This window comes from Perognathus longimembris, chromosome 8 (genome assembly GCF_023159225.1).
Source record: "Perognathus longimembris pacificus isolate PPM17 chromosome 8, ASM2315922v1, whole genome shotgun sequence".
In the NCBI taxonomy this organism is placed as follows: Eukaryota; Metazoa; Chordata; class Mammalia; order Rodentia; family Heteromyidae; genus Perognathus; species Perognathus longimembris.
In genome coordinates, this window is record NC_063168.1 from 31247356 (window position 1) to 31258969 (window position 11614).

At 34.5% G+C, this 11614-nt stretch overlaps 1 protein-coding gene across 3 annotated transcripts; it reads right to left on the bottom strand.

Moving 5' to 3' along the window:
• Window positions 1-3660: 3660 nt before the first annotated feature.
• Lrrtm4 (leucine rich repeat transmembrane neuronal 4) lies at window positions 3661-9499 on the bottom strand. Of its 3 annotated transcripts, none has more exons than XM_048352833.1 (3): window positions 9192-9447; window positions 8732-8815; window positions 3661-6824 (listed from the first exon to the last, which is right to left on the bottom strand). In XM_048352833.1, the coding sequence occupies exons 2-3, from the start codon at window positions 8733-8735 to the stop codon at window positions 5272-5274; spliced, it is 1557 nt and encodes a 518-aa protein (XP_048208790.1). In that variant the 5' UTR covers window positions 8736-8815; window positions 9192-9447; the 3' UTR covers window positions 3661-5271. The 3 variants fall into 3 exon arrangements, with proteins under 3 accessions (XP_048208790.1, XP_048208791.1, XP_048208789.1); XM_048352834.1 differs by having other exon boundaries at window positions 8732-8885; XM_048352832.1 differs by lacking the exon at window positions 8732-8815 and having other exon boundaries at window positions 9192-9499.
• Window positions 9500-11614: the final 2115 nt, after the last annotated feature.

Sequence of the window (11614 nt, forward strand, 5' to 3'; positions counted from 1 at the left end):
ACGGAGCAAAAGGAATACTAACTTTTCAGAACAGTGTCTAGTGACATACAAGTTACCGCTGTTTCACTTTTCATTTTGTGAATTATGAGGACACATGAAAATTCAGAGTCACCAAATCTCCAAAGATGACACTGCTGAGCAACTTCCAAAGCTTACAAACTAACAATAAATGCAATTCTTGGGAGGAGCTAGGGATGATTAGATTTAATGGAATGTAGAGATGAATCAAGATGAAAAATTCTGGAACCATGTGGAAATTAGGACGTTCTTTCAAATGCTACAGATTTTAAGATCATAGTTAGATTCCTCAGCTTAGGGTTTTAGGATGCAAAGAATGATTCAACCTTTGCCTATGAGACATTAATTCTAGCTAATTCAAGAATGAAAGAACAGAACCATTATTAGTCGGTTTAAAAGGCTGTCTTAAATTACTCATATCAGACCTTTCTGGCTGTCATTCTTTATTGCTACCATTTGCAAATTCTAATGTGAACCTACTCAGAAAAAGATTTCATTCTGATCAAATTCAGACATTTTTTAAAACAGTACAGTCTTAAGTGCTTTCGAAGTAGTTACTTCTCAGAGTTTAAAAGATATGTGTGCCTTCACAATGATGTGCTAATGTATGTGGTAGTGTGTTATGTTTTTACTTAAAACATAGAGAAATAAATACAATTTTTAACAAGTCAAGGTGTTCTTTCTTTTATTATTTCCAAAGGAATAAAAATAGTTCTGTTCTTATTCCTTGTATTATCAAACTTTTATTTTATACTTTTCAAAATGGCAATAGAATTCTTGTATAATTTTCTAATCTGGGGTCTGTTTAGAGTTGGGAAACATGATGCTAGCTAAATGCTGTCATTTAAGTAATGAGTGAAAGAAACATGGAATTAATAGTGTAAAGTGACCCAAATGGCCCTGTGTTGTATATATAAAGATATGTGCCTACCTTAAATTCTCATTTTAGAAAAGTGCTGAAAGTTATAAATGTGAGATAAATGAAATTAATTATGGAATTACAGTCTAGAATTTTTTCAATAATATTTTTAAGTACTTAAAATAATCATTAGTTATGGTTATAAAAAATGTATTTTTCATTTTTCTATCAGTTGCTGGTAGCTCACACCTGGCATTCAAGCTAATCAAGAGGGTAAGATTGGAGAATAATGATAAAAAGCCAGCTCAATAGAAAAAAAATCTCCAAGACTCTTATTTCCAATTAACCATCAAAAAGCTAGAGGTAGTGCCATGATTTAAGTGGTAGAGTGCCAGCTAATGAGTGCATAAGCTAAAGCACAGCACCCATTTCCAGAGTTCAAGGCCCAGTACCAGCACACACTCACGCACACATACAAAGATGTTGCTTTTTCTTTCTATACATGTACATAGAAAATTTTGGAATAGGCAAAGTAGAATTGTAAGTACAAATTTTATTGTGACACAGTAATCAGAAAAACCAAAGCATATTTCTTATAAGTTAATATTTATAAAATTTTTCTAAAATTCAATGATGCTGGTCCCTTTGTATGCTCTGTCATCTTATATTATATTTTTTGTTGTTCTTGTTCCACAGGAATCCATTCACCAAATGGAAAATATCAAATTCTACTGGGTCAAAAGCATTTATATCTCTGTCAGCAGCTTGTCCCTGGGCTGATTCTTTTCCTTTATAAATATAAATTGATGGAAATGGTCCATAACACCCACTTTACAGCAGTGAAATACTAAGAGCTCAAATACACAACAAATATGTTCTTGCATTTCAAAATATTTATTTACAATATATATTTAAAATATTTATCTACATTATCATGGATACTGCGATTATCTTAATCACTTCCCTGTTACTTTTATGGGATCTTTATGCATTTAGATATCAAATAGAGACTCTGTTTTAATGTTTTATCTTGCACGTTTTCCAAGCAAAAGGTAAACAATGTATTTTTGTCATATAATGACATTGGCTTTCTTTAAATTTTCAATTGATCAAGCAAATACTACAAAAACCAAGTTTCAAAACTTTGTTCTTTACAGTATCTAAGAAGAATTAATGCTGTAAGTTTTCACAAGGTTTTTTCTAAAGTAAATGCAATATTCTAATAATATCTTACTAAGTTTTAGGAAAATATGTATTGTATTTAAGTTCTCTTTTAGATACTTATTAAGATAAATTAAATTATTCAGTTCAATCAAGACCACTGATCCACTCCAAGTATGATGATTGAGATGTATGCATATGTCCTACTGTTCCATTAATCATATTAATCATTTGTAACTATCTACTCTTTTGTAGGTATGAGAAATCTTTACTTATTTGTCACTACAATATGTTCCATCAATTATTATTATGCCAGGGACACAGACTTTTCAAAATTAAAACATGTAAAGGTCATTGCTAAAATTATTGAATTTTGAAATCTATATGCTTTTGTGCATAGTAACTCATAGTTGTCATCCCAAAGAGGAACTTCACTTGTTTTCTGTTTTAGTATTAAAAAGAAACAGTCTAAATAAGCTTTTAAACTATAATTACCTAATGAATATATAATTAGTTAAAAAGTAGAAGATTTAATTTTATTATTTTTTTCTGTAAGGCACTCTTTGACATTAACATTTATAGCTATATTTTCCAGTAAAATGTTTATGGCTTTATTACATAAAATTTGCATTTTAAATAAAATAATAATCGCTTGCAAACTTGCTACAATAAATATATCAATGATCTTCTAGTTCTATGTTATTGACATTCAAGAATTATGGGAAAAAAATCAGTCTCAAATTCAACACACACTTAATGTTTCTAAAATACCATAAGACATGAGAAAAGCCCTCCAACTCTTGGCTGTATATGGTAGAGAATTTTCTTCAAAGGAATATTTATCAACAGGAGAATTGAACTCAGGGTGATAAAGAACTAACAAAAAAAATTGTATTTCCCTAACAATTTCTCCAACTTTCTTTCTTCAAATTTTATATCAATCTATAACTGTAATATACCAAACATCCTGCAATAATGGTGGTAGTAGCTATGTAAATTGTTTTTATGTGTATATATTTCAAGAAAAGTTAATGTTCCTTTTAATGTAGCTTTATTGCATCTCCTCATCTTTCCAAATGGAGGCAATGTTGTTAAGAGTCCAGCCAACCATTTGTCATTTTCTTTCAGAGCATGGAGACATTAAGTTTTTTCATTTAATGCCTGTCATACCAATACATTCATTCTGAACAAGATAAGTACAGTTTCATGGCAGCATATATATTTAACATGATAGTTTGTCTTTCAAAACATACTTTTCGGGAAAAAACAACCTCACTTTAGATCCTACTATGCCAATGCCTAATGTTATGGGGGAAAACATATAAGATTGTGTGCTATATGATACCTCCAGAAAAGTTCTCAGATACATGATCTGAATTCTATAGTCTTTGATAAGCTTTTTCTTTTTATTTCCTTTTTTCTGATTCTTATAAATAAAATCCCATTCCATTGCAGAATGCAAGAGAAACCAAACAGATAAGTGTGGATACTACTCCTGTTTTCATGTTGCCAGGCTTTAAGAGGATAAGAAAATATATAGAGAATACAGAATACAATAGGTAAATTTATATAACTTGAATTCACACATATCATAGAAGAGGGCCTGGAAGAAAAACATCAAGCCTTGTCACACTTTTATGGTACACTTTTATTCTGTTTAATTTTTAAGGGCAATTGCTTATACACGTTTCTTTCAGGAATTTATTTTGAGAGTATGACTCTTATTTTCATTGATACACAAAAGTAGAGGAAAATGAATTCTATAAAGAACAGTTCAATAGTCCAATTGTACTCAGTTGGAGATTATTTTAAATTCAATGCCTTATCTGAAACAATTTTCGTTAGCATTGCATTTTGGATTTTGGAAAAGTTGGAGTATGAACTATCAAAGAGCATATAATATTTTCCAACTGTCATAAATAGCATTAAAATGGGTAAGATCTTTAAATGCTCATTAAAATTCTCTTTTAAAAAATTGTCTAAATTCAGATACTAAAAGCACATATTGCCAGAACAAAACCTCTCTTGTTTACTTTATTCTAACAAAAAGGCCTTGGTAGTCACAGTCTTTTCACATTATGATCAATTTCACTAAGGAAAGAACAGATCGCATCTAGTATTACCGATTGACAAGTCTGAAGTTTGTGACTCTTTTTCTACTAACAGACATGTTCCTATGAGTAGCCTTTTAAAATAAGCAATCAGAAACTGAGCCCAAATATATTCTTATATAAACAAAAAGCGTACAGCATGAAATACATACCTCCACTGAAGGCTATTACAGAAAGGAAGAGTACTCAGAATAAACCTTTCTCCTTTTATATATAAATATATGAATCCTTTCATTGTAGAAAATGTTAAGAAGAGTACATGTCATTTATTTTGTGGATGCCAGTAAAACAAGTCTTGTCACTCCTGTCATTACATTGCTGCTAATACATCCACAGGATCCTGGCCTCATACAAGTTGCCAGAGATGTATATAAAGTGGAGAATTTAAGTTTAATTCTAATTATACACAAACATCACTTAGGAAAAAAAAAACTTTGAGGAATACTTTCATTAAAAGGAAAAAATATATAGAATGAAGAAAGGAAGCATAAAGTAAAGAACCAAAAGGAAAAAAAAAAAGAAAAATTAACACAATTCCCCAGGAGATCTCACATATTCTCTCTGCTAATGTAGTAACTAAATAGCAAGTGACAGGTCTGTGGAATCCCTACTGCATGCTCTAATTCAAAATAAAAATTCATAACAAAAATCAAACCTTGGGTAAATTGTTCTTTGGTTTAAATCTTTGTTACCTTCTGAAATCTTGGTAAGCTCATTTTTTTTTTTTTCATTTAAGTTATACTGGCCCCTCATTTTTTTAAAACTCCACACCAAGAAGCAGACATAAGTTTCAGAATGGAACAAAAAAGAGTTTTGTTTCTGTGTATATGTGATTGTACATCCAAAACCTGTATACAAACTCTTTTTTTAAAAAGCAGGTGTTTTAACATCGTGCTTTATTCCAACTTAATCTCATCCTTGAATGAACTTCCTTCAAGATCCAACCATTAAAACAAAAGCAGTCAATTTCCTGGTGGTTGTAATTTAATTAAGTAACCTTTCACACCGAGCAAAACCCCAAAGCAAAGGGTCATTAATCTTTCTAGTGATTAGAGACACCTCTAGAGCTTCAAACATTTACCTCTCCTTCCCCGCAGTAGTTAGGCTTTTAGAGCATCATGGTCATACCTCACATTCCCTGGAGCCAGAGATGGTATATGTGCAGGGCCCAGATCCATTAATCGATATATCCATGGACTCAGAGTTTGTAGGCTTGTAGTCCACATAATACTCCTGTAAAGGGGAATTCATTTGTCTCTCAGACTCTCTGGCCTTTTTCCGCCGCCGCTTCATAAGAGAATGCTGTTGAAGTTGCTTCATGCTGGCTGGATAGCGTTTCCAAGACACATAGATGACCAACAGGATCATGGCCACCGAGAGAAACAGAGCCACACTCCCTGCAATGATTTTGTGAAAGGAAACATGCTCGTATTCTTGCTCTGTGCCAGGAATATGAAACCCCGGGGAAGGGCTTGTTGTGTCTCGGGTGAGTTGGGTAGCAACAGACTTGAATAGAGTGGGTTTGGGGAGAATCAGGGGCTTCTGGGGAGTTTGAGGAGCCAGACGTGGTCTTTCTGTGTTGACCACCTGGACTTCAGAACAGATGTTGTATGTCTCCACGGCTTCGCTCACCTTTTCCCCTTGGATGTGCTTAGGTCCTGCACAGATCATGATGCTTTCCTTATTGCCTTTGAAGTTCTTGAGCCAAAAAAATAGAGGACAAATGCTCTGACTGCATTCCCACATATTTCCAGACAAGGTAATGGATATTAGTGAGATCCATGAGTTGACAGTTTCCTGGGAGATGTTGGTCAGCTTATTGGAATCCAAGTTCAGTTTTTGCAAATTGGGTAGGCATTTAAATGTGTCCGGCTCTATGCCTTGGATGTCATTCCCTGATAGATCCAAGTTGTGTAAGGAACTCCAAGTCCAGGTCAGGCCTTGGCTAATGGAGCGAATCCGGTTCCACTGTAGGTAGATGGACCGGAGGTTGAAGAGACGTGGAAAATGAGCGAAGTTGATCTTGGAAAACTGATTGTGCTCCAAGTGGAGCTCTTTTAATTTCAAAAGGCCAGCAAAAGCATTGCGTGACAAGCTCCTAAGACGATTGTAACCCAAATCCAGAAAGTCAAGATTCCTGCAGTCTTGAAAAACTCTTATGGGCACAGTCTTCAAGGAGTTAGATCTCAAATGTAAAATAATAAGCTTCCGTAGGCCTTTAAATTGTTCTAATTGCAAAGTCTGAAGTTTATTGTACGAGAGGTCCAGATTGCGGAGATTGGGAACTGGGTGAAATGTTTTATTGTGCAGATAGGTAATTTTGTTGGAGCTGAGAATTAATTCTTTCAGTCTACGGATCCCTTGAAAAGCATCTTCCTCCACGGAGCTAATGTAATTATGGTCAAGATAAAGCCATATAAGCTGGTTAAGGCCAGCAAACTGATTGGCTTTGAGCTTCTGAATGCTGTTGAACCTTAACGATAAGCCTTGGGACCCGCCGGAAATGTTCTCGGGGATATCTGCAAAAGCATGTGATTCACAGTATACAATTTTCCCATCACACCGGCAGTTTTTTGGGCAAGCTCTCTGAGCACCCGTGAGCATAAAAAGCAGCAGGATCGGAAGTAGCACCAGAACCACACTCATGCCTTTCAGCTGCGTAATTAAATGGAAACCTACAATATTAAAAAGAAGACATATGCACATTGTGAAGCTATTAAAACACATCACCACCATTTCCCCCATTGCAAGGCAGTGGAATCTCCAGAGTAGTCATGGAGGACTTGAATCAAGAACATATGTAATAATATTGAGAGTATTATTTTCTTCAAGTTTGTAATTTTTCTCTAGGTTTCGTTCTTTCCACTTGGATGCTCTACTCACTACAGTGCCAAGAACTCAGAAAAAAAAGGGGACGGGGGATAGAGAAGAGAAAGAAAGGGGGAAAAAAAGCCTTTTTGACTTTCAAGAGTTCCTGTGTTTCTCACAACTGAGAGGCAATGACCCTTTCTTTTTAGAGTGCTAACATTTTAGTAACAATAATATTTGGCTAGTTACTGTGTTGAATAACAGTACCAAAAGGAAGTGTGCTACATCTTCCAGTAAGACGAAAATTGTGACTTAATAGCCAGAGATTGATAAGTCTTTCCTAGTTGAGCTGTGATTTAGCAGAAGGGCTTCCAGAGGCTGTCAGAGTAATCGGAGTTTGTTCTGCCTGGATTTGTATACTTATTGCACAGTGCAATGGCAGTATAGGAGCTCAGAAAAGTGTCATGGGTAAGAGTAGAGGCAGTTTATGAGGCATTGGAGGAAGTCTAATAATAGTCTGAGAGATCTCGATGTGTTAATAAGCATATATTATTGTGTGCTGTGGCTCTTTGCCCAGTGAAATATAAGCTAATCATTAGAACCATCCCTCTCAGAGAACACAGAGGGGTTAAGACTGCAAAATCTTTCTGAAATATTTGCATGAAAAAAAAATCATGTATGCGTTAGTTTGCTGTTCATTTCTATATGGTTGTTTTAGCAAATTGGATGTGCAAGCAAGGAAAGAAAACACTAGACTTTGCTAACCACCATCGGGATGTACTCAAATTTCTGACACTCACTTCCCGCCCACCCCCCTTCCTCCATTAACTTCAGAAAGCCTGCAAAGTTGCAATCTCCTGGCACTTACACAGCATTTCCAAATCATTGTATGGTAAGGGGCTTTTTCCCTCTGTCCTAAGTAAGTCTATTATTTCTTAATCATAGGAAAGCAAAACCTATCATGTGCTGCAGATTCCTCACATTTCTCTCGAGTCATATTTTTATTCAAGAGACAATCTGCCACAAGGTTGAATCTACCAAAACAACAACAACAACAACAACAACAACAACAACAACAACAAAAATCCCTCATTCTTCTCACTTAAGTTTTTTTGAATGATTTATTTATTTATTTAAAACCCGGTCTTGTACTCTCTGTCCTCCTGCCAGCTTCAGACTCATTGAAATACATTCCAGCTCTCCCAGACAGAAGAAGGGGGATGGGATGGGGGGGAGTTAGTCAGTCACACTTGAAAAAATAAGACTGGTAAACGACTGCTGGAAATTTGGAAGCCGTGCTCACTGGAGACACAGCATTAAAGATCAAAACCAACCCTAGCTCAACCTCTGATTAAAGTAAGGACCCCACCCCTGCACACACTAGCAGCAAAGTGGTAACAATGCTCCCCTCGGCAACCAGAAATACAAGCGTGGCTAATATTATCAAGAAACACAAGGAAACACATTATTTATCTCCTGCTCAATTCCCAAGCTGTGGATATGCAGACAGCGGAGCAGTCTTGAAGAGATTTCTCTGGAGTCCGTTTAAGTCCATATTATGCATTTATGCATTAAACAGAAACTGTAAAAAAAAAAAAAAAGGAAAATGGTCTAAAAAATAGTAATAACTCTATTGAGTTCACTGACAAACTCAAAAGCTGCTGCATTTTGACTGTTTCCTTGTATTTTTCTCAGCTAACGCCAATGGATGAGGATAGAAAAAGGGCAAGCAGACCGGCTTGGCTAAAAAAGGAAACAACAAAAGTTCACTTACCCATTCTTTGTCATCCAAAAAACGTATTCCAACCCTTTCTCAGCTTTCTTCTTATTTGGTCTCTGGTGCGGAAACATCCACCACCTTCATGACACAGTGCAGCTGTCATTCACAATATTCTGATCCCGCATGTGAGCTACTAGCCCCATACAAACTTCCCCCGGAGAGGACAGGCAAAAAAAAATTATATATATATATATATATATATATATATATATATATATATATATATATGCTTTAAAAAAATCAGCAGGGATGAGAAGGAGGGGCAGGGAGAAGGAAGCCGCGGGGGATGGGGAGTGGAGGGAAGGGGAGGGCGTCTAGGCTCTGAGGACCATTGTGTAATTCACCAGAGACCCATCAGCAGTAATTGGCAATCTGTGCAGAAGAGCTACAGCTCACTCGGTGATAACCAACTTCTCTGTGAAAAGAAAGGAGAGAAAGGAAATCTTCAGAATACCTGACATTCCTTCTTGTGCTGGCTTTTGCCATTCCAGATCAAGCAATTCATCCTCTGGATTTTCAATTCTTGAAGGCAGTAGGCCTCCTGTGCTGTAGGAGACCCCAGTTTAAAAGCTATGCAGGCTAGGTTTATCCATTTAGCTGGTCAGGTTTAAAGTGTTTTGTAGCTTTGCTGAGAGGCAGCCCTTGTCTAATTCAGAAGGCTTTCCAGAGACTGATGATGCTCAGAGCTTGTTGGTGCTAATGCTTGAGTTTGTGATACACTGAGTGCCCTCCGCTGGAGAAAACAGATTGCACATTAAAGACAGGAACAAGTGAGCTTGTCAGTGGTGTGCAGCCTTCCCTTGCTCAGAAAGGGAAATTAAAGGCACAGGATCACCCATATTTTTCTCTCTCCAGTAATATAAATTACAAATGCTTTCTGCTAAGGAGTTCTTCCTTTCGACAGAAAGTACTATGTAAAATACTGCTACTGTAAATATGGGACAGTCATTGTGAAGAGTTGCCTTGACCTACATATTTTTGTACTGTTGTTAGAGATGATTTGTGGTCTCCTCTTTTTTCTCAGCTAGAAATAATTTGAGATGTATTTATTAATGCAGTAGATTTCATTTGTTTACATTTATAGAGCCAACCATAAAGGAAAACAATTTCATTCACAGAAGAATGTGATGTGATCACTTTTCAAGAAAGTTTAAAAATAATTCAAGTTTAATCATTAGATGTCATATTTACCAATCACATATAAGCTGTCATTTTATGAATTTACTGAACAACCTAGAAAATAACCTTGTGAATTTGTAGGATTTTAGTCCTGAAACAGATATTATCTATATGGTTATAACAAGTATGAATTTCAAATAACAACTAAGTTAGTAGAATTCAAGCTGGACATGCTCAGAAAATTCAATCAGTTTTGCTTCAGTGAACTCACATTTATAGTGTTAATTATTTTTGTGAAAACCACTATTGTAACATGTCATTCCAGAGAAACCAAAAGTTTCTATATTACCTTTTCTATATTATCATGGTTATTTCACTAAACTTTGTACACTATCCTCAGAATTTATGACTGATAAAATCACAAATATCTGGGATGTGTAGGTTTCAAAAGCATACACACTTTTTCTTAATTTTGTTTTGAACATTCAATAATTACAATAAACAATATAATGTATGATCTCTACGTGATTCCTCAATCTTACTAATTTATTTCCTAATACCCTGGTAGATAACATTCAAAAATAATCCAGAAGAATGAACCATTATAATGCAGAGCAAGACTGCTAGATAAAATTGCTAACCTAATTTAGAAAAACTGAGTGCTTTAACTGAATTTTACATAATCATCTAGAATTGCTTTGAATCATTATAGATTAATTTTTCTTGAAATACAATATTTCCATTTAATAATAATTAAAAGAAGGGCTCTTCATATGACTAATACACACAAATTGATTCATATTGATAAGTAGATAATTACTAAGATTTCTTCAAGAAGGGAAAAGTGAAATGTTTCCAAAATATATCTTTTTTATTCATTGATAACTGAATGTCTATTTTAGAAATATGCATATTTAGTTTAAGGGTTAATAGTTATTAAAATATAAATGCATAAGAAAAGATGCAGTATCTTTATGATTAGTAAAAGGAGATAAATAAATATCAAGGCTACATGTAATGTTTATTCAAAACAGTCAAGCTCCAATCACATATTTAAGAGTGGACCATTCCTTAAGGATAACCATATATATTCATGGAAAAGAACATAATGCTACTAAAATCATAATAAAATTTTGATTGGCTAACAGGAAATACTATCCATAACAAATAAAGAAAATGATATGGGCAAAGAACTCAAATCCTAGAAGAAAATAAAAGATAGTTGATTAATTTCCAATTTTTTAAATGAAGCAAAAAAATGTTTAGAACAAGTTTTATTGTAAGATGCAATTAAGATGCATTTTATTTTTAACAATTATGACATTTTACCTATGTTTTAAAACTCTGAAATGAATGAATGCATATACATATGATAAATATCTGTTTACTTACATATATGTATTTTGCTTGTTTGAATTTACCACATGAAAATACTTAGAAGTATTAAATTTCAGATTGTAATTACTATTTATTCAGAATCTTTGGTTAAATGCAGTTTTTCTTTAAAAATATATTTTACAGACACTGCATTCCAAACAATGTACTGGATTATGATCATATTTTTACAAAGATGAAGCAAAAGATCAAGTACAGATTTCTTGAACACACTGTGAGGATATAGTAGGGTGAAGAACTTTGCCAGTGGCAGAGGAATCTGTGTGGAAGATTTGTTTGGAAAAAAAAATATGGCTTGATAGTTCCTTTTCTCATTCAATACACACACACACACACACACACACACACACACACACACACACA